Source organism: Meleagris gallopavo, chromosome 1, assembly GCF_000146605.3.
Source record: "Meleagris gallopavo isolate NT-WF06-2002-E0010 breed Aviagen turkey brand Nicholas breeding stock chromosome 1, Turkey_5.1, whole genome shotgun sequence".
Classification (NCBI taxonomy): Eukaryota; Metazoa; Chordata; class Aves; order Galliformes; family Phasianidae; genus Meleagris; species Meleagris gallopavo.
Window position 1 is genome coordinate 71,685,257 of NC_015011.2, and position 23,857 is coordinate 71,709,113.

General features: G+C 39.7%; 1 protein-coding gene across 2 annotated transcripts in view; it reads left to right on the top strand.

Annotated features, from left to right (window-relative positions):
- Window positions 1-1,242: 1,242 nt before the first annotated feature.
- The window catches only part of AFF3 (AF4/FMR2 family member 3), a 30,104-nt gene continuing 7,489 nt past the window's right edge, over window positions 1,243-23,857 (top strand). Inside the window, exons 1-6 of one of the 2 annotated variants that reach the window (XM_019617442.2) lie at window positions 1,243-1,405; window positions 4,369-4,570; window positions 6,755-6,882; window positions 18,702-18,765; window positions 21,409-21,545; window positions 23,588-23,659. In XM_019617442.2, the coding sequence (XP_019472987.1) occupies window positions 6,881-6,882; window positions 18,702-18,765; window positions 21,409-21,545; window positions 23,588-23,659 (275 nt within the window). In that variant the 5' untranslated portion in view covers window positions 1,243-1,405; window positions 4,369-4,570; window positions 6,755-6,880. The remainder of the gene's footprint in view (window positions 1,406-4,368; window positions 4,571-6,754; window positions 6,883-18,701; window positions 18,766-21,408; window positions 21,546-23,587; window positions 23,660-23,857) is intronic. The other variant, XM_010716802.3, reaches the window with a different exon arrangement.

Sequence of the window (23,857 nt, forward strand, 5' to 3'; positions counted from 1 at the left end):
CAGTCATTCTAGAAAAGCTTAATTTGATCTTCTCTGGCACAAATTATGTTTTTGTCTTCTATCTTAAAGCATTGCTGTTGTTGGAAGTTTTATTGTTACAATAAATACAAGGCATTGCTGGAGTACCAAATTGCCCCTCAGCCTGGAATAGGAACGTCCCTGCAATAACTGCCATGCAAACACACAATACTTAATGTACCTTCCCAGAAGACTTAAGGAATAGGACTGATAAGAATAGATCATCAGGCAGAATTGCAGAATTAGAAGGAGGTCTTTATCATTTCCATCTCTGTCATGATCTAAAGAAGATGGGAAAAGCAAAGAAGGGGAAGGATGGTTAAGCACTTGAGGTGTAAGATCTTCACTCCTGTGGAGAGTGAGCTATGTTAATCCCTTAGCAACAGCCACAGTGGCAGAAAATACCAGAAAATGTTGTTGTCACACAGCAAAGCACTAAATACAGCATGATCAACAGGTCACAAGTAAAACTTGGTCATCGCTGGAAATGAGATAAGCGTTAGAAGTGGTAAGGGATGTGGATATCGTAGGAAGATGGGAAAATGGAGCCACCAGTAGTTAGATGTAAGGAAAGCAAGACAGAGTCAGATAGTAGCAGGAAACATGGGCTACATTCATATGAGTAGGCCGTAAGTGGCCAGGATGTAGCATCAAGCAGTGGCACACAATCATCCGCTTTGCTTGATTTTAACGTGCTTGCCAATGTGGGCCAACTTCTTCCAGACACTTTGTGGCCCCAGCTAGGGACCACATCAGCTGAGGGCCCTTCCCAAAAGGCAGCCTGAATGTGGCATACCATGGTTTGAAGGAGGAGCAAGCTGAGAACATGTATGCAAGCTGTTCCTTTCCAACTGGCCTCAGATGCTGATCAGCCAGTTGCTGATCTATTGTATTTAGTAATGCAGGGAATGTCACTGCTGCCAAGGAAAGAGAGGGAGAGGCAAGAGAAATAAGGTTAAGCACTAGGCAAGAGAAAAGCACACAGGAGATGGGCAAAGAGGGCAATACAAAGAAAAAAATATCCGAAGATACAGGTGGGAATGTGGTTGAAACAATTCAAGTTTTATATTGTACTCCTTTGTCTACACACTGCCTCTTTAGATGTTAGTTTTTCAAGACGTGAACCAGTCTTTTCTCATCCTTGTTAGGTATATGCTTAAAGAAAGCATCAGTGTCAGAAAACCATCATCTGATTTGTCAAAGTACTTTGAGATGTTCAGTAAACGCAAAGCCTACAAGATATAATTTTTCTCTTTACTTAGTGTGAGAATGAGGAAGAGTACAGAGACATCAAGAAGACTCATTTAGAGCGAGAGAGTTCTTCACGATTAGCTGCCTCTGCCCACAGCATCGCAACAGCAAATCACTGCAATGTAAATGAAAATAGGTAAGCATTTTCCTTCTTATTTACCACCAAATCATACAACTAGTTGCAGTTTAATGTCCTGTGTTATTTTTGCCTGTAATACGAGTTATTTTTTAATTATCACATTTTATGTTGAAAAATTGCCCAGTGCATTCTGCTTTCTTCTGGTTTAATGAACAACTTAGCAGCTCCTGACACATTTATATACTCACATTTTGTCGTATTGTGCAGAGTTGTTAGTTCAAGTGTGAGGCTCATGGAATGAATAAGTATAGCTAGAGCAGTGCAGTCATCTGAGATATATTCTCAGATGTTGCCTTGTAGGCACTGGTTCTCTTGGGCAGCCATCTTATCTTTCATAACAGTATTACAAGTTTCAGACTTAAAGTTTGACTGCATGCCTGGGTTTAAGTCAGTCAACAGTATTTAGATTGAAATTGCCCGAAATACTCAGTTCCAGAATACATATCATTTTCTGTCAGTGTCTGGATATATATTAGGGCAAGACTGCTAAAATTAAAGAATATTTCTATTTATTGCAAGAAGTATTTCTATTGTTCAGATCGCTGATGAGCCTGAACAATTCTTATCATTAGCACTGGCAAAGAATCATGATGAAAACAAACACATATGCTGCTTATTCAAAAGTATGCATTCAATTTCTTTAACCTAGAATAAGTCACATTTCTTAAAGTGAAAAAAATCATGGAACAGTGTACTTTACTGTGCGTGAACGCACACAGACACACCATTCCTGTTACCACTCTCTGTGTCACAAGGTTAATTCCGAGCTTCCTGGAAGCAGGGCAGTAATTTGCATTTTGTTTAACATTGTGTTCAATACTTCTAATAGTAACAGTGCATTAAAGACAGAAATATAAAAAAAGAAAGTTTTGAGTATTTGCTTTTTAAATTCTTCTCTCATCTGCCCTGCTTCCCAGAAGTTTGTATGGTTTATGCTACTATAGGTCATGCACAGACAATTATGTCAGCACAGCTGATAGCTGGTAGCAAAGAGAGGAGCAAAAACACCTTCAGACGTGAGAATTTGATATTGTAGAGTCTAATGTAGAATCGTAGAATGATTAAGATTGGAAAAGACCTCTGAGATCATGTAGTCCAAACACCAGCCCACCCACACCATGCCCACTGACCACATCCCTCAGTGCCACATCCACACAGTTCTTGAACACTTACCTGGGCAGTCAGTGCCGATGCCTCCATCACTCTTTCTGAGAATAGTTTTTTTCATAATCTCCAACCTCAACTTCCCCTGGCACAACTTACAGCCGTTAGCAACATACAACCACCTTTCCTCCTATGTACAGACTGAGCAATGCCTTGTTTGATACAAGAGGCCACCGCAGCAGGCCAAGGAACCCTAAATATCTTACATCTACATTAGGTCCACTATCTCTGAAGTCCCAGCAGGCAAGAGTGTGCTGCGTGTTGTTTTGCACAGCTTCTCAGGATAACAAGGTTGGGATGCTATACTTTGACTGCTCACAGTACGTGTAGGTGGGCCCCAAGTAGAGTGCCAGGGGCCATGCAAAAGGCCTGCCACACAGATAGAAATAGCAGCTAGTCCTCAAGCTCTGGACCAAGCTTTTGAGGCTTGGGTACACTTCCAAAGAGCCATGGCTTCTCTTGGATGCTGTAGTCCTGCACTTTGACAGTGATGTATAAACATGGCTAGCCAAGGCATGGTTTTATGTTTGAAAAAGGGAGAAGAAATAACAGCTTCAGCCTGCACATTCAAAATAGTGCTAAAGTTCTTATTTTCTTGGAAGGAAAAGAACAACGCAGCTGTCCACTTACACACCCCAACTCCTCCATTCATAAACAGCTCTTGGTCATTAAAGCAAAACAGTTTGTGTTGTATTTTAAAAGTACTACACTGTAGGAAACAGGAAGGGTTCTGAATTATGATTCATGGCTTCTCTCACAGCTAGTTTTTAAAGACGTGCCAGATAAATGGACAAATGTATGAAAAGAGCACATTTAATTAGCTCTGTTCCCTGAAATGATGTGCAGAAATAAAGTATATTTTGTACCATATTCCGTTGTGCGATTCCATTAAGTGTACACTGTCTGATACAGTAACTATAAAGAAGTGAGAAGCGTCCATAAAAAGTAATAGGCTGAATAAAAGGGAATATGACAACGGAAGGTATTGCGTTAAAATAGTCTGTCTGACCTTAATCACAGTTTTTGTCTTAAATGCAAACTATCTCCTTAAGAATGCTTATTTTGTGTGTGTGGCTTTAAAAATTACCAGATACGTATTTTCTTTAAATTAGGTGCATCTAGAACTTATTTAGGTGATATTTTTATAGCTTGTTAGACTTCTCACCCAAAGCTTCTCTAATATAAATGAAAATTGAAAATATTGTATGGCTTTCTTAGACCAGCTCGCATTTCTCCGTGTCTACCATCTGCTTATGTTTCCTTTTGTCTGCAGTACCAGCCTATCTTTCTTTGTCTTTAAAATTGGTGTTAGATCAGAATAAACAGTGCTACCAAGGGCTGCCCATTGAGCACAAAGACAACCCAGTCATCTTTAAACACATTTCCTCTTTTAGTTCACGTATGGCTTTATTGCCATGGCTTATAAATTGTCACCTCTAATAGTGAAATAGGGCTCCATAACCTAAACTTACACTTCAGAGTCTAATCTTCGTCTCCAGCTATCCCTTAAGAGGTGGTGAGCAAGTGACCATTTATCTCTGTATTTTTTTTCAAGCACTCTGATACAGACTTGATATTAACTCCAGAATTACAATTTGCCTTGAAGGAAAAGAGGATAAACATGATACAAATTTGTAAATGAACTCTTGGTCCCAATACTGTAAGCTTGTTACCAAATACCAATAGACTTTATACTGCTAGCAGGTTTTAAATTCAAAGTTTTGGTAATATATAAAACATTTACCTTTCTCAAACCCAGCTTTGTGACACTCCATTACTGTAATTTCCATTTCCAGTTTGGCACTACCAATAAATAAAAATGAGAAAGTGCTTCGGTCACCCGTCTCTCCCCTCTCTGATGCATCAAAACACAAATACTCCAACGATGATTTAACTTCCTCCAGCAGACCTAATGGCAGCAGTCTATTACCTTCCATCTCCTCCAGCAAAAAGCATAAGGGTGAAATCCAGTCACAGCCACATCTCGGAGACTTCACTGTAAGTTGTACTGTTGTTTACAATATAAAACCCTATCTTGATATTTTTCATTTTGTATTGAATCTAAGATAATTTTGCAGAATCTTACGCTAAAAAGTCGTAATAATGAATGTGATACTGTAAGTTTGGTTTTCTGTTTTGGGGTCTAGCAAGGCACAGAAGAACAGCAAGAAGGCTGTAAATTGGACAAATAACAAAGGCTGCATAAGTAAAAGGTAAAAGCTAGTGGCCCAGAATTAATGGATTTAGGCCTGCAGAGTATTTTTGGAGCATAATGCAAGGCCCCCACATCCAGAAGTGTGGTGCACTGTATAAGACCTCTGCTCAGCCACTGCCTACCTGTGAATGTACCTGGATTTAAATAATTCTCCATGGCTTCCAACCAGCTTTCTCATACATTACTGCTTACTGTTGACACCACTGAAAAGCTTAGCATGAGTCTTGCAACTCAGCTCCACCACAGCCCAGGCATTTACATGTTTATCCTGTCAGAGAATCTTAATGACACTAAAGGTTTCCAGTGTACCCTTCCTGGTAAGGACTTACTAGTAAACTTGGGGTTAGCAACTGTCTTCAGAGTACAGTGAGAGTGGAAATGGATGTTCCCCTCCATGAGCTCTGTGATTAGAACACTGGACTAAAGAGTCTGTTAGCACTTCTGGTTAAGGGGATTCATATTTCTCTCACTTCTCCAAACAGTATTTTATCATCCAGCTTGCAGGACACTGTGGTTAAAAAACTAAGGACAGAATGTTGCCCCTTGCAGCTTTGTGTGAAATACCTAGAAGAAGTAACTTGGACACTGTCATATTGATATCTACTGTTGTAGCATCTAGTCGAGTTGCTGAGGCATTCTAAAGTTGCTAGAAAGGCCCTTGCTCCTTTCTTTGCTACAGAAGATTTTATCCAATGTGTATTTGTTTTTAAACAGTATGTTATCTGATAAATAAGAGGTTTCAGAAGCCAAAGTATTAATGCCTAAGCAGCTTTCAGGAAATGGGAATACCTGAGTTGTACCAATGGTCTCTTCCCACCTTCTTTTGCAATGGGGATAATTGACCTGTGAGGATAACTAGCCCATAGAGACCTATGTATATACTTAATTGTATTTTTTTTTTAAGAGTGAAGAGGGGAGTAGTAAATATAATCTTAATTTTAGACATTGTAAAAAAAAAAAAAAAAGTTGTTATTAGTTACACTTTTCAAGACATTTTAACGTATAGCAGTGGTAGATTTATTTTTTCATGGATTAAATGTAAATTTTTAAACATTTTAACTTTTAAAACATAAGTTTAGAGATTTATAACCCATTCAGAATCATAATGATACGAGTCTTCACTGGATATCCTGAAAACAATGTAAATTTCTTCACAGGCACATGTGCTGGAAATCAAAAGTAGAAGGTGATTGCTTTATGATCCACACCCTCAGCAAATGAATTTCACTGAGATTTTCTGCACAGCTTAGCAATGCACCATTTGGTCAATATTTTAAAAACCTTTGCAATAAAATTCTTATGTATCTGATTATTCATCTGAAAACTTTAGCTGTCTGAACCGATCTGGATGTGCCATACAGAATATGAGAGCTCGTGAACTATAAATGTTAAACATAGCTTCCTTTTATCTCTTCCCTTCATGGGGTATCTAGGTGGTGCCCAGGTGGTCTCTTGAATTTCTGCCAGGGATCCTAAGCTAGGATGTAGTCTTTATCCATTTTAACTTTTTTGTGCATTTCCCCATTAAATTTCCATCCTCTACCTGAAGAAGAAGTGGTAATGTTTTCTGGCAGTGGTTATAAATGAAGGGCAAACTGGGGCTCACCTTGCTTTCTCAGGGCAAGATACAGTGTTGGTTTGGAAGCTAAAGACTGGAGATGTAACCAAACTGATCTGTTCTTCCATAATTTCGCTGGCTTTGTCACAGAGCGTTTTGATGATTACTCATAGTTCAGCTCCATTTCATCTGTGTATCACATCAAAACTCAGGCCCTTTACATAAAGTGCTGTGAGCAGTATCTGTGAATTTGTGGCTGTTAGTCACAGGACAGTTAACACATCTTGCCTGCTGAAATAGTAGAAAAACTAACTGACAATTTACAGCACAATGCAAAGACTATCTGTGGTTTATTAGCTGCTTTTTTGAAGTTAGAAGCTCAATGTCTTCTATGCTGTTTGTTGTCTAGAAAGCAGTTCACACCAATTCAGAAAATGTTCTTCTCTGCAATAAGCCACAGACCCAAACAGAGCCTTGGTCACCTCTGTCCAGCGCACCCAGGGACTGCAGAAGGACAAAACTTATCTTTGATGATATGTAAGTACAGATAACTTTAAAATATAGTAAACAACGTAGCTTTCTGCATTTCAAAAGGGAGTTACAATTTGTTCATCAGGAGCTGAGATATGCCCCGTATTACTATAGTAATACTGTACATTGAACAATGATTGAGACATAGTTTATAAAGTATTCCATTTATCACCATAAATGAAGTCTCTGATCATCAGGAAGCAGTGAGGACTGGCTGTTCCCGAAGGGATGGGGAGCCAGGAGCAGTGACAGAAGATGGCTGGTGGGGCGGGGGCTATGCCAGCAGGGGTGGTTCAGTCACAGAAACACTAAACAAGGTGATGAGATAGGCCCAAGGTCAAGCCAGGAAGTCAGATCAGGATCAGGTCTGGTGAGGATAAACAGTCAGACATAGTCCAGTGACTGCCAGGTGCGCATAGTGATGAGATGGATCTGAGGTCAAACCAGAAAGAAAGCCCCAGTGTTGTGCCATGGCCTGGCACAAGCACCGTTGACATGGCTGAAGACACAGGCACGCCTACAGCAAGCTTGGATAGGGAGTGAAGATTCAGACCTGAGCTTAAATGGCTTTTTTTGGCCCATGGGCTGAAGGCTGAATAGGACCGCCCGCGTGAGACACGTCAGGACCATAAAGGGGAGCCCCTATTAGTGCTTCAGCATTAATTCTGCACACCTCTGACTACAGACATATACATATGCATATCAAGGCAGGGTGAGAGGGACTCCCTTCTTGTATGTCCTGTGGAACAAGGGGAGAAGACAGAAGGGAGCCTTGTATCCACAGACCTTGACAGCTGCTTCACTTGTTGCTACTGCTGCTCAGAAAAAGGTGTCACAAAGGCAGAGGGAGAAGCAAGCAGCAGTGGCTGACATGAATATCGGGAGGAATACCTGCCCTTCCCCGCTTCCATTACATCTCTCAAACATCCTTGCTTTCTTCTTCTGAAAATAATTTAAGCTTGTAATTGTCTTCATTTTCTTTTTGGTAAATTAAAACTGCTGATTCATTTCCCACAGTTGTATAGGATATGGTATCACTTAAAGGTAAAACTGAAGATTGGAACCTTAATATCAAGAAAACTCCGATTTTTTTTTATTATTATTTTATTTTCGCCTAATAATATTCTGGAATTAAAATACTGATTTTTCTGGCCAGTGCAGACGAAATTCTGTTCAAGCTATGTCTCACATTGCCTGGAGCAGTAGAGCTTCATAAACTGTGTAACCTTGACACACCTTTTGTACTCCCAGAATTTCACCAGTAACATCACTTGCACTTACTTACCTCAGGAAGCCCTAAGAAAACAGCCCTGTTTTCTACCAGAATGGGGATTTTAATAAATATTACTAATAATAATTGTAGTAATTGTAATGTTCATTTACATTAACCTAGTCTCAGAGACAGCTAGAGGGATGACAGTATCTCACCAGCAGAATCCTGGTTTCCCGCTATAACATATAAATAATTCCCACAGACTTTAAAATGATGTAACTGTATTCTTGTCTGTCAAGAAGAGAAGGCTGGTGAGATTAATTTCTGGGTACATTCCTGGAAGTCATGAGGAGATGTAAATTCAATAAACGTAATCATTCTTTCTGCTCCTTTTGGAGAAAACTCTCCCCTGTGTATGTATCCTCATTTTTGTTCCTTCTCCACTTCCCTCCATGCTATTTTTCAAATTTTTCAACACATTTATTCAGTGATTTCCATTGAGGAAATTTGAAGCTGCTTAGAAGCATTACCTAAGTCTTCACATCTCTTGAAATACTTGAATCATCTATAATTTACTTGCCACTGTTCAGTTTTTTGCACCTTAAACATGTACATACATGGCAAAAATGTATACCTGATAAAAGTCAAAATGTAGGATGTGCTCATCTGTTTGTATTAGAGAAAATACAGTCAGAAACACCTACGGTAGAACTGTTGTGTCTTCATCTGATTCTCCATCAAGATGCTGACAAAAAAAAATGGGGGACCATTTTGTGTTTTTTCCCTCCACAATTTTGTCATAAGAAACCTGCTTTTTCTCACCATCTCTATCATCTAGAGGCTTTTATCACTAGCTTTCTCCATTAGTGATACGTGTGATTTCTCTGGCAGGAATCTTCAGTACAACTATTTCACCTTTTCAGGGAGAAATACAATAAAACCGTTGGTGTATGGTGCCTTACATGTAGAATGTCCCCAAGCAATTTGCAACCCATAAAAAAAAAAATCTAAAATGCCAAATAAGATAAAACACAGAAGTTAAATATGTCTTAATTTGCCCTTAAAAAACACAAATGTCTAAATGCCTGTTGTGCTAACTAGAGGAGGGAGACTTTCTTGTACTACAACTGTCATCCACAAGCTGTATCTAGGAAACACCACCGAATGCCAGCTATTGTAAATATTCTTGATCCTGAATTTACCATGTAAAGAAGTCACTGAAATGTAGCAGATTGGACTGGCTGCAAATGTTAAATGTCAACAAATTTGACTCATGTTAGAAGGATCAAATTAAACATGGCAGCCAGTGTCTTTCAAATCCTTATAGTACCGTAGCAGAGGATTTGAAGAAATGCAGTACTGTATATCTAAAGTCACGTAGTAATCCTAATGGCAGCATTTTGTTCAAAATGATGCCTATGAAGTATTTCATCTCATAATCCATGAAGTTTGGAATTACTGTAATCTAGCCATGGCTTTAAAGTCTTCATTTTAATCAGACTCTGTAGTTTGAAGAGACTAAATCTCTTTTATTTGATTTAAAACAATAATTTTTTTGACCAATCAGCGTCTCTGCTTTAGTCTCAATTTATTTTCTCCAGATCATTGACAACAGCTGTCACTAGCTATAAATTGGAACACAAGTAGGTCAATAAAAAGTATATCTTGCTTGGCAGAGTGCTGTACACACATGCGTCAAAATATAAAAGTAAATATAGCTAAGAGTCTTCAAAAGGCAGCCAAAACACTGCTTTTCCTGAACTGCCATTGTTTACTGCCTGCTCTGAATGTGCTTCAAGCATATCCAGCATGGCACACGTATATGCAACATCCATGTTGCTGCCAGTATTAATTCTTAACAAGATTTCCTGGATTTTTGGCCATTTCTGACTCTATGAAGAGAACATTTTAACAGCTACATCATAATGCTTCAAGCCAAAGTCAGTCCTGCTGTAATTTAGCTGAATGATAGAATTCCCAATAACTGCATTTAGGAACGAAGTCTGTTGTCCTTGAAGTGATAAGCACTGACATGCTGTGGCTGCCCGAGGGCACAGTCTCACACCTCCTCCAAACACTGCATGTGTGGTACAAAAAGAGCAGAGCATACTCAGCTTCCCAGTTCTCCTTATGGCTTCATCAGAACTTGTTCCTTGGGATTATTTTCTTACTTGCATTGTAGCTTACCCTTTCAAACTTCGTGTGTGGTTTGTTTTTTCTCTTTATCTTCTCTTTTTTTCTGGCCTTTTGGGATCAAAGTAATACACCTTCCATCTTCTTTTCAAGATTTTTTTTATTATTATCGTTGAATTTTCTTTCCATGGATTCAGGTGGTACATACACCCAGCAGCTTGATATTGTCCTAGCTTTAGGAACATATCCTACAGTGACACAGTATTCCCATCTATAGATAAACCACATGTCCAAAAATATTCTGGCTGTAAAGGTGTCATGCATAAATTCAGCTCATAAAAAGCTGAAGTGATAACTTCTTACCATATTTCTTAGTTTTGACTTGGACCCCAAGTCTCTCATTTTCAGTCTCTTTTTCCCTGTTCTTCTTTGTCAGTGTGGAAAGAACAAGGTGCTCTTGGGTTGTGACTCACAAAACCAGTAGAAGCCAGCTTGTTTCACCTTGATCAAAGTTCCTTAAAGACTCCTCGTCTTCTGAAGTATTTGGAAGGACTTCTAGAGTGCTGAGCACACCCCCAGGAGCACGTTTAAGGAAAAGACATACGCTCCTCCTTCTCATCAGCGACCTAAACTATTACCTGTCAGATAAACCAATGTCTGCTGTACTAAGTTGGTCACAAATTCATATGCTTACTTTGAAATGTTCTCAATTTCTTGGCTTTGGGCAATTTCAAGACTTCATCTGACAGTTCCATTTTATCCCTCCTTCCCTTTTAACTTGTAACACTTTATTTTTAGCATATGCTGCCCATGAGAAAATAACAGTAAGCATTGCATACACTGCTTCTGTGATTAAATAATCGAGTTTCCTGTTCTCTGTACGACCACCTTCCCCCTTTCTTTATAGGGACGCTCTCTAAGAGCCTCTTTTGGTGGAAAGGAGATGTTTTAACAACTCCAGCAGGAGATTCTCATGAAATAAAGGATTTGCAGCCATTATGCCCTGGTCCCAAAGAAAACCCAGGACTGCAGACTTCACTTGAGCTTACAGGCTACATCTGTGCCCCTCCTCTCCCTATGGGCAAGTGGTCCAGCACTATGTTTATATGACTGAACTGTCTTCACTCCCCAAAACAAAGAACACTCACTGCCTCCTGAGAACAGCCCTTGGCATGTGTTGTCCTCCAGCTGTGCCCAGGCATTGTCTGGGAGAAAGCTCAAAACTATGCCAAGGAGAGTATTAGCCATCAAACAGCATGAATGATCCAATGATAGAGCTGGTATCCTTGCTCTGCTTATTTCACTAGCACAGATGGAGCCAAGGTTTCACACGTACTGTCACTCATCAATTTCACCCACACCTCACTCATCAGTGCTGGGATCATCAGAGCTGACTGCCAGGTACTTCCTCTCACAGAAGTATCTTTCTGCCTTTGGTTTGCAGTTGCTGTTGGAAATTCAGGGTGTATTGCCTGGCATATTAAAACAATGTAAGCCTGGGTAGCTGTGGTCCTACCCTCTCTCCCAGGGTTTGATTGAAAGTATTTCCCTCAGCTTCTACTGAAATTAGCTGATTTCAGAATATTTATCTAACATACAAGAAAAGAGGGACAGCTATAGTTTAACCGCAAGGCTGTAGAGATTTCTTCCTCTGTTTTTAACATGGGAGCTCAAGTGCCTATTGTTAATACCTTTTTCCTTCCTCCCTCTTTGCATACACACTTTGCTCTGATATGTTTTAGTCTAGGTATTGATTTCACAAGAGTACCTTTAAGTCGTGAATCCGGGTCATGCCCAGAAATGTAGTGGATTTTGACTCTCTTCATCTCTGGTATTTCACTACATTGACATTATTATCTGGGGTATTTCGCTTTTTTACAGAAATAAGAACCCTTACTTATTGCATGTTTCTTCGTTTCATTTAAATTAGGAGCCATTCTTTAATTTCAGCCTCTCTTTTTTTGCAACAGTAACTCGCTCTCTCTGTATCTGAACTATTCATCAATTCATCTAATCTAAGCTATTGACATCGTTATGCTATGCCCATCAAGATAGCAGTTGTGTACCTGTGTGATTGAGTAAATTTTTCTTACATTTGGCCTGACTCCAATCAGATCCTTTGTTCTTGTCCTTCTGAAATGCCTATAGCACAAGCATTTAAATGGGTCACCGATACTTTCCCTGCCCTCTCTACAATTACGCTCCTCTGCTGAACTTTCCAAACATGTTGGGTCTGCTGTAGTGAGCAAGAGACTCCTATAACCAGATACCTGTCTCATACCGTACCATAGGCTGTCCTCCACCCCATGTGCCATTCCAGGCACAGCATTTAACCATAATTTATTTTGAATTGTGGAATGGCCAGGAGGCCACAAGTCATCAGGGTGGGACACTATCTTGTACAGTAATACCTGCTTCCCAGCTTAAGCACCATTATTTACCCCCAGGATGACCATCCTAATCTGTGATACAATATGTCAGAAGTGATCTTGGTATATTTCCCAGTGGATCCCTGTCTGAAACAACAAATAGGCAGGACTGTATACACCGACATTTTACTTTATGTTTTTATCTTGTCCTTACAGGATTTCCTTCTCTTCTTGTATTTAAGGGTCATGGCCTACTGGCACAAATTCAAAACTGGGCATGGGCTGACCGTGGCTATGCCCATTTCTTCTGGTTTGCCTCTGGCTCTGATCAAATTCTAGAGTGGTTCATTCTGCTCTTCTGCTTCCTTCCAGCACACCCACCTTTTAGGGTTTGGATTACTAAAGTGTGAAACTAGTCTTATATTTAGAATTATGATTTAAGCTGCTTTTATTATGTGCAATTGTTGTACACTAAGGAAGCCCTAGTTTGGTTTTTTATAACACTTCAGCAGCATTATCTCTGAAGAGTATTAAAATATGCACTTGGCTACATTTATGATGTTTAATTGAACTTTTATTAGTTTTTTTTAATGTATCCTCATAAAGCACTATACCACAGTAAGAAATAATGTTCAAGTGGAGGATTATGTAAATGAAGCAGAAAATGCTGTAGTTTAGTATTTAGTTCATATAAAACACAAAAATTAGATGAAAAATGTGCTTTTGAATGCAGTTATAATTAAAATTGTATATTGGAGTCTAAGCTATACTGTACTCTGTAAATACCAGCAGTTGCACTGAGTTTCAAGGAGATTATGTTGCAGAAGATGCTGATAAATTACTGCACGAAGTAAGGCTTCTATTGATTCACTTTGTTTGATTCTCTTCCCTTTTTTTTACTGCATGACTTTACATTTTTGCAATTATCTGCTAAACTGAAGTAAATTAAATTCAGAGAAAGTATCAAAAGACAAAGGTGGCAGAGATGCACTGTAATGGCATACAGCTAAATAGGATGCGGAGGGAGAAACATACACACTCAAGCATTTTACCTGGGTAAACACCACTCTTAGGAACTCAACAGCCTGGAAATTCTAAAAGGCTGCTTCTGGAAGGGGAGTAATTACCATGCCCGCAGCCATCTCACCTCACGCTGGGATCCTGTGCAACATAACAAGCTATGGAAATGCTGTATTTCCTGCTGGTTTTCGACAAGCTCCCAGAGAAAGTGGTGGCAGTGCCAGTGAGAGGAATTCTGGACAGTAGCAGATTGTTTGATAAATCTCGTCCTGGCTTCAGCCACAGACATGCTACTGAGGCTGCCCTTGTCAAAGTCATAAATGGTTTGAATACCACTGTTCAAAAGGAAGCCTGGCCTTGTTTGTACTATCAGATCTAGCCATGGGGGTTTATTCTGTAAAAGGCTGGATTCTGTTGCAGTGCCTAGGTGACTGGCTAGTGTTGACTGAGAATGCGTTGAACTGGTTCCAGCGGTGCTTGATTGCCTTCCCCAATCAACAGAGTAGGGTAAATTCTCCTCGAGAGCAGCCAGTCTCACATAATGACACTCGATCCCGGGGAGAATTCACCGGCAGCCTGACTTAGTTGGCACTGAGGCTTTACACTCTTTCTCTTGCCTTTCAGAGAGATATATGAGAGGCATTAGAGCAGTGTATTAGAACTCTTTTTTGGCTTTGTTGAAGAGGACCATATTTCTACAAGTACCAACAATCAGATATTCAGAAACAAAGGAGTTCCTTATGCAGTCAAGATTATTAATAGAGATAAAACACTTGTTTGTACCTGTTAATTTGAAGTCAAACTTCTTTTTATATATCTTTTACAAAAAAAAAGAGGCCTGAATCCTGTAAATCTGGAGTGACAGTGCTGATTACAGTCAATTGTAAAGGACATAGGAGAATCTGACTCAATTGTCTGAAAACTTGAAGTCAGGGAATATCTTTCCATGAGACTCCAGTTTACATTCATTATCGGTGACATTTTTAGCCTAACAAAGAGACTCTGGTGTTTCTTATACCACTTACATCCTTTCCAGTTCCACCAGTAGCCTGATACCAATTTGGAGACATTTTCCTTATTTCCAGGCTTTTCAGGCTGTAGCAAGGTTGCAATCTGCAAAAGGATCACAATCCTTACACCTAAGACCTGAAAAGGAGTTCATCTACAGATCTTTCTGAATTTCTTGTGTGAGAAACAGATTTTTTCCTCTTCAAGATACCTCTCAACAAGAACATACAGTATTTGAAATTACGATGGAGTGAGATTACCTGCAAATTCTCTAATCTGAGGTTTTCACCAGTTTCATTAAAGGGGCCAAGTTACAGATGAAATTTGGACAAACCATGAAGTTAGTAAGAGATACGTGTTCTCAGTCACTGTAACTTACAGGTCTGTAAGATCAGACTATGATTAATAGAATATTTTATGAACGTCGTAGATGTGAAATACACAGTATGTAATTCTGAGTAATTAATTTACGCTTCAGCTTTCTCATGTGTCTTCATGAGCTGAGGTAGCCTACTGTCTTCTTTTCTTCTTTACCGACCCACTGTCTGTTTCTTCACTTCATGGCATAATAATTTAAACTAGTATACTGGATTTAAAAGGACAGCTTTCCATGTACAACAATGGGAATCTAGGGAACCTAAACAAAACTGAATTTGAATCCTTTCTTTCTCATTTAAAAAAAAAAAAAAACAAAAACAAAACAACAACAACTAAATTCAAGTACACCCGTATTTTGTTTCTAAAGTGATGTAAGCAATCTGTACCATGTACACAAACATACATTAGATTATAGAACTTCTCAACTTTCAATTTCATCTACCGTGTACATTTGTAATCTGAATTGAAAGAATTATTAACATGTAGTGATCCATGGAAGAACAGTATTGCATAGATAGCATTAAAAGATCAGAATTTGACGTGGCATGTTTATTAATGTTTTTGAACAAATATTGGAAGAAAATATACTCAATGTATTTTTTTCCTAACAAATCTTAATTTCTGTTAGGCATCCTCAGATTTGTATATCAATCTTGTATTTTTCCTATGAAAGTATCTAAACATCCACATTGTGGCTATATATAGTGTGCTTAACAATTATATTTTAATAGTTTCATCTTTATATTAGGCTTTCCTCCGAAACAGCTGGCTTCAGTAGACACTGATGACTTTGATTTTCACACATTGCATTCTGGTTAGCTACCCCATAGCAGGGCCCTCTTGGTTCAGTCATGAACATGCCTCCCGCTGATGCTCTCAGCTGCTGAGCATAACTCTGGAGAATAAATCCTGCTACAAGTTGAAAAACATTCTACAATTGTCTTATTTACGAGTAGACCATAATTACATTGTATTATCTCACTTGGTTTTTACAGCTTCTTTCCGTGCTTCAAACAAGCACATTATACAGATGGTTTTGGGTGTCACATGGGAGTGTGTATTGCAAAGAACATATTTTAATGAGCAGAGTTTGAAAGGATCATGTAGAGGTTCATCACTTTGATCATTTCAGAGAGCTGAGACCACTGCATTGCTGATATGCTCTGCTTTGTTTTGTTTTTTGTCACTTCAGAGTAAACAATCTTACCTAGGTTATTGCACAAGAATAAGATAGACAGAACATAGAGATTTTAAAAGGTCTTTCAATGGTTCTGAAAACATAGTTTTCCCCATCAAGCTAACACTCTTTCAGTGTCTAATACTTCATAAGTGCTTGAGTACTGTGTTTAGTTTTGGGCCCCTCACTGCAAGAAACATATCGAGGCCCTGGAACGTGTCCAGAGAAGGGCAACAAAACTGGTGAGGGGTCTGGAGCACAAGTCTTACGAGAAGAGGCTGAGGGAGTTGGGATTGTTTAGTCTGGAGAAGAGGAGGCTCAGGGGAGACCTCACTGCACTCCACAACCTCCTGAAGGGAGGCTGGAAGGAGGAGGGGTTTGGCCAGGAAACAAACTGGACCCAAGGAATTGGCCATAAGTTGTGCCAGGGGAGATTAGATTGATTAGATACAAGGAAAAACTTTTTCTCTCAGAGAGTGGTCAGGCACTGGAATGGCCTGCCAGAGAGGTCGTGGAGTCACTGTCTCTGGCAGTGTTCAAGAGGCGTCTGGATGCGAAGCTACGAGATATGGTTTAGTTTGTGGTAGCAATAGTAATGGGAGGATGGTTGGACTAGATGGCCTTGTAGGTCCTTACTAATCTTTTGATTCTACAATTCTATGATTCTATAACTGACCAAAACCAAATCCAGATGGTTTGTGTTTTTAAGATAATGTTAGCATCTTGCTGGGTACAGAAAGTATTGGCAGTTGCAGTAGATTATGTGATGCTGGAATAGAAATCTGTCTTCAGTCCTCTTTCTTCTGGGGAGTTGGGGAAAAATCCCACACGGAGGGAGAAGAACATTTTAAAGATGGAACAAATGAACTATTTTTCAGCATATCATCAAACTTTTTAGGACAGATGTCATTCAAAATTACTCAGGCTCCAAATTTTATTTCTCTCTGATGATATTTAGCCTTCAAAATAAGAGTTATGACTAACCTTCTGTGATATAATTAAATCTCCTTGAAACTGTGTGCATGAAAGAGGAAGGAAACAGACTACGCAGACGCGGTGGCAAATGGCCTTACTGATTCAAGAGAGTAAGATATGGTTGTCCTCTTCTGTCAAGAGGCTCCACCTTGTTCCCACTAATCTGTTGTGGACCTGAAAGTGTTCTTACTGCTGTCAGTAAGAGTTTTTGTCTTATACACTGACTTCAGTTTTTAGATCTATATATTCTCTGACTCATACATTTTTTTTAACAAACATTCTGAGAAATCCAAACTAATATATATATATATAAAGATTGCTACGCTGCAGTAATACCATAATACCCTATTTTTCACAAAGCCATGCATTTAAAATCAAGAATGGCAGGAATATTGTTACTCATTTTCTGAATACTCAGCAATATCCCTTTTTCATTAGAAAACGTCTAAAGGATGACTCGAAGGAATTCTAAGAGAACAGTTTTTCAAGGAGAAACTTCTGAGAGTGACAAGGATACAGCGGTAACTTCAGTATGTGCTGAGATGAACCAGGACATGTTTTAGCTGAGTAGAAGGAGGAAGGCCGTGTCCCACACATATGAGACTGGGGGAATCTTCATGGTCAGGACATACGAAGACTTTTTTGAGAATTGAAGATGCTGTGTTATGCACTAAAATGACACGGCAGATGGCTTCCCTCCATTGAGAAAAGTGCAATAGGGAGAAGATGAAGTAACCTGTTTCAGCTGTGAGGGCTCGGTGAACTGGTCACCAAGCCCTGCCAGGGGGACAGCACTTTGTGTTTTCAGTTTGAATAGAAGTGGATTAGTCTGGATCAGAAATGGTCTTGTGAATTTCAGCACAGAGACAGCAACTGAATTTGTGCCTGGCAGTCATTAGGTCAGGTAGGTTAAGGATGGAATGGAGTCTCTGAGATCTATTTGAGGAGAAATCAATGGAGAATTTGACACAAGTAACGCCAGTGGCACGCAGCAGGCAGCCTAGCACCGTGTCACAGATGAACTCCTGGCAGCAAAAGCAAACAGCACTCTCAGTATGCTTACAGATAAGGAGAAGGGGGATGAGGTGGAGGCAAGCAGATTCAGTGTGCATTTTTGAAGTGGAGAGATTAAACACACTTGTTTTGTAAGGAAGGAGAAGCCAAGGCAAATGACAGTGTACAGGGAGGAGTAGAAAATAAGGTAAGCAAACACTAGGGAGAGGAGAAAATGGAATAACTTGTTCCACTTAATGCTTGCATCCATTTGGTAGATCAAAACTGCACTAATTTGGGAAGCAGTTTATACAATCCATAAAAATGCATTTTATTAGCTTTTTTTGCTTTGAATCACTGACTTCTAAAGAATGAGAACAGCCATAAATGCTATTGTCTCCACAGGCAGCAATTTGAAAATATAAGATGCATGGTTACATGATAAGTGTATTTTCTTCATAAAAAATGTTTGCAAATCAGGTTTAAAATAAGGGAAAAATAACCTGAAAATATTCTGCTTCAGAAAATAATAAAGCATCTTCTTATTTTCCCCTGGTAGGCCACGCAATGCAGATTACTTTATGCAGGAAGCTAAACGGAAGAAACATAAAGCAGATGCGATGGTGAGAATATTTTCTTTCCAGTTATGTTGCTCCAAATTATTTTTGTAATGCAGTTTCTTCATCAGTGCGGTATTGCTGGGGTAATTATAAAATCTATTATAAGGATGGCTAGGCTTGTTAAATTAAGAAATGTTTATATAATCAAATGTTCATAGCCCAATAAACTATGACTTAACAAATAATGACTTACTGAGATAAAGGCCTGGATAAATAAAAATTTCCATTTATCCCTATGCTTTAATTAGCAACTGTAGTAATAGAGATTGTATGGTTACATGCTATACTGTGTGTATCCACATACCTTTCTTCTCAGTTTAAAAAGCTGGCTAGGACCTGTAGTCCAGGTTGGTCTGGTGTTCAGGGAATCTGCCCTTTTTTTTGAAAAGTTTTGGCTCTCTAGTACCAAAAGAATCTTCCCTTCATGACAATCCCTTTGTAAGACAACCAGCAGCACATAACCCTGCGGGAACATGTTTCACACAGAGGGGTGTTGCAACAAACATGTTCTTGTTGCCAGCTCTGATGTGCCTAGAAAAATAGCCAGTAAGACCTTCTTGAGAAAGGGGAACCTGGGGCTTTATGGAGTGCTGAAGCCCCATCTTCCCAAACAGAAGGGTGCAATGAAGCACATGGTGCTCCAGGAAAGCTCCACTTAGCCATCTCTTACCTTTCTCCCAGCCTGTGTTAGTCCAGCACAGTGAATAAGCCAGCACAGCTTTAAAATGCCAGCCTCTGGTACGGTAGGGGCAATCTATGGGGTGGGACTCAGCATGAGCATGGCTGTCTTGCAAGTAGAAGTATCTGCAGTCCTGCCTTGCCCTGCTTGATAGACACACTGTGGTCACAGGAGTAGGAAAGAAGACAGGTAGCTCACAGTCTCTCTTTCTTCACCTCTTTTTCTTAGCTGTGCTGAGTATAAAATGGCCAAGGAAGCCCTAGCAGGCCCTTAATTTAGGACACTAACATGGAGTTTTACACTCCAGCTGTGTTTATTAGCACAAATTTCCATGGTTTATTCAGTTCCATATTAAAGAGAATCTTAAATCAGAAAATATTGTGGAAAAGTACAAATGGTGCATTTTAGTGTGTTGCTTTAAACAAAATGGAAAAAAAAAATCACTTAATATGCAAAGGAAATTCTGTCTTAGCCTGAAGAAAAATGTTTTTATGGTAGACTCCCAGAAATAGGAGGTGCAAGTGTTATACTCTGCTCTGACACAAATTTCCTACACGAAAGTCACTTAGGCATGACTTAAATAGCCTCCCATCAGCACTAGGTGATAGAAATATCCTTCACATTCAGTCTTCCTTCGCAGTGGACCAGCTCCTTACTGATACTGAATCACTCATCACAAGTACTTCCCCCTTCCTTGAGTGTGTAGGGATCCTGGAGGGAAATGGGAGCACTCTGAATCACCTTGCTGGGCTCAGTACCTCCTATTTTGGCACTGCAATACCTAATATAAGCACTTAGAGTGAGCAGCCTGAAAATGACTCTAAGTCTCTCTGCTCCTTAGTTCCCCATCTGTGAAATTGGGATAATAGCACTTCCACCTGCAGAAGAGCGTCAGAGAGAGAAATATAATAAAAAGTTTGTGAAATTCTCCGGTATGATCGCAATGGGAGTCATATAAGAACCTAAAATAGATTGAAGCCAGTGTGCCATTCCAAAGTTACTATTTAAAATCTTTATCCCTTAGAAAAGAATAAGGTCCATTAACCTTTCACTGCATGCATCAGATTTCAACCAAATGCATCCAGTCCATTAATGGGCTTTATGTACCGCAGGAGTTCTGATTGAAGGAAAGACAAGTCAGGACGGAGAGATAATAGTATGATTCATCTCTACCCACATCAAAAGTGAAATTCTGAGACCAGATAAGTGGTATGTAAGTGTACACATATGGACATTATGTGCACATGTGCATATACACTATTACTGAGGACGTGTATGTGCATGTGTATATGTTTAAGCACACAAACACGTGGAGTCAAAGAAGTACAGAAAATAAGAGAACAAACTGGGTGAGGAAGAAGGATGGCATGAAAAGCTGAGAGTAGTCCCTAAAGGAGGAGAAGGATATAGAAGGCAAAATCCTGACAAGAGGCCAAGCAGTGCTGAAAATGGTAGGAATGAAAAAGAAATGAGAATGGAGATGAGCCTTTGAATAAGAGTAGTCAAAATATTTAATTCCCATTCTCTTAGTTTAAGACAATCATTACCTTCCTTTGTTGACTGGTGAAAGACTGCATCTGCGATGTGTGAAGCAATTTTTAATGGTAATGACACTTGATAGATGAGGCAGAAGGCCTGATGTTGAGTTCATGGGATTTCCAGCACTGAAGAGCTTTGACAAACATCTGTCAGGAATGTCTTAGGCAGAGTTGATCCTGCCTTTGACACAAGAGCGTGGACCAAATAACATCTCTTAGCCTTTTTCAGCTCTGCTTTCTGTTTTCCAATTTTCACTGATGCACAAGGTTTGATGTGCTTTAGCCAGATTTTATGAATCTGAAGATATACTGACTTGTGTCAAGTTTATAATTCACACTGAGAAAATCTCACATCGAGAAAATCCCATCAAATGTAACCATATCTTGTTGACTACATTATTTCTATGTGTCCTTATTTTTTCCCTCTAGGTGGAAAAGTTTGGAAAGGCACTGAATTATGCAGAAGCAGCACTATCGTTTATTGAGTGTGGAAATGCAATGGAACAAGGCCCAATGGAATCTAAATCCCCCTATACAATGTATTCAGAAACAGTTGAACTCATCAGGTAGGAAGGGAGGAGACAACCACAGGGGTTACTCTGTTCATGCAAATATGCTCATCTACTTTGTCGCATTGTTTTCTAGAGACAGTAAATGGGGAGAAGTGAGGACTTTCCAGGTGCCTCGTCAGTCATATGTAACACAAATGGATTGTCTGTGATTATTATTAAATTAGGAAATGGTGTAGAATGCAAAATAAATAAAGCTTTTAATATTACCAGAGTTGCAAATTACTTAAAGAGGTTCAAGGTATAAGTCAAGTGCGCCTCAAAAGGGGAAAAAACTGCTAGCTAATACCAGAACACACTCATGGAGTGATCATTTGCAAATGCTGTAACATGTTTTAGTCTACAGTTTAATTATTACCTGAAAGATGTGAACAGCTGTAAAAAATGGGCATTTGAGGCCCATTTAGTGTGCGTTCTCCTACGGAAGCCAGTGGACTCCTGAAAACAGTCCAGCTCACACTTAAACAAACCCCTACATTTACTCAGCTACATGGCTATCCAAACAGGATAATCCAGAATGCAGTCCTACCCACAATTCCTACAAGGAGAGTTTCTTTCTTCTAAGTCCTTTCCTCTATTGTAATTTGTACTAATAGTTAATATTGAGCGCTGGTAGAGAAAAATAGGTCAAACTCAGCCCAGCATCTGAGTGACTCTCTGCAAGAGAAAGTCCAGCACACTAGCAGAGAAAGCTGCACTGTCAGTGACCATGGCATAATTCCTTAGGACAGTCATCCATGCAGGTCTCACCAGTACTAAGGTCATAGTAATTAAACCATTTCATTTTTAATCATATTCATAATGAAGCAAAGCTCCTCAAACAATTGCGTTCTTTTGGAGCTCTTTTTGGATTGTTGATGCAATCGTTTTCTCACAAACGTTAACAATTCCATTGGCATTTTATTCCACTTAGGGCTGTCTTCTCATGCATTTCAGTGGATTGAGGCCAGCTTTCTAACTAGAAGATTATTAAACAAAGTAAAATATTTTTTTTTTCAGTAGGAGAGTAGAATACTGCATCTCTGCATCTCTTCCCTTCTTTTTTTCAATACTTGCACCATCACAGGCAGAGAGCTCTTCCTTTGTCTGCCCTGTCTTTTCTCATGATAGGAAATACATAGTCCTAACTCTGGAAATGAATTTTGCTTGCAGATTCATAGCCTTCAATAATGTATGTAGCTGTGGTTGTGTAGTAGTGTGAATTACTGTTGATCTCACTTGCTGCAGCTTAGAAAAATATGCTAGGTTTACTAGGTACACCTGTTAAAACAAAATGTTCATACTGAATCTTTGCACAGGTATCAGGATTAAAGTTTGAAAACAAAGATAAGAAAAACCACAGGCAGCTAATTATGGGGAACAGGTATTTTTCTGGAAGCGAGCCCAGAAGTGCTGTGTTGTCCTAACCTTGTCCATTGTTCAGGTATTCAGCTGGAAGCCGAGATTTCCAGAAACTAATTTATGATTGCATAGCACATACACTCTTGAAACAGCAGTGTTACCACTGTGGATGTTTAATATTTATAGGATTTGAGCGTAATGTCATATGTGCAAAAATAGCTCTGAGCTACAAGTTCCCCCTGTGCCGTGCCCTGCTTGGAGGCACAAATCTGGGTAGACACGCTCGGAATTGGCAGGGTTAGGGCAGCACCAGCTTCAAGACAGGCTGTCACCTGCCTTCAAACACTGCGAAAACCTCCCTGCGTGAACTCTGTGTAACTGGGCCTCCCCGGCGGCGGAGGTTATTTCAGTAGGGCAGCACAGCGAGCCAGGAAGCAGTACCTTGCCAGCTGGGCTTCCCTCTGCACTGATCGATGGTCGGGGGAGTTACTGCTGTATAAGGAGTGCAGGGAGGCACCGTTAATGGCAAAATAGTTCCAAAACACAACCAGAAAAGGACATGTATGTTTGGTAACTTGAGCAAACGTGTATAACGGGCCAGCTCAAATTACATTGGTCAGCATAGCTCTTGGAGGAGCTGATCAGTAAAATAAAGCTGTGTCAGTTTACTCACATGGGCTTCTTTCCTTTTGCTTAAGGTACGCCGTGAGACTAAAAACCCACTCAGGCCCCAGCGCCACGCCAGAAGACAAGCAGTTGGCAGCACTATGGTTAGTAGATCACTATTTCCTCAAAAGGCTCCTTTTCTGCAGGGAGACAGTTCTTGAAAATCAGACGCTGGATGCGGCCAGATAGGATTATGTTTTCTGTTGAAAGAAAGAGCATACTTTCAGCTCTGGGAAGGTCCAGACCTCATATCACTGCAGCAGGTCTGCGTTCTGTCTCTGTAAATAAGCAATTCATACTTA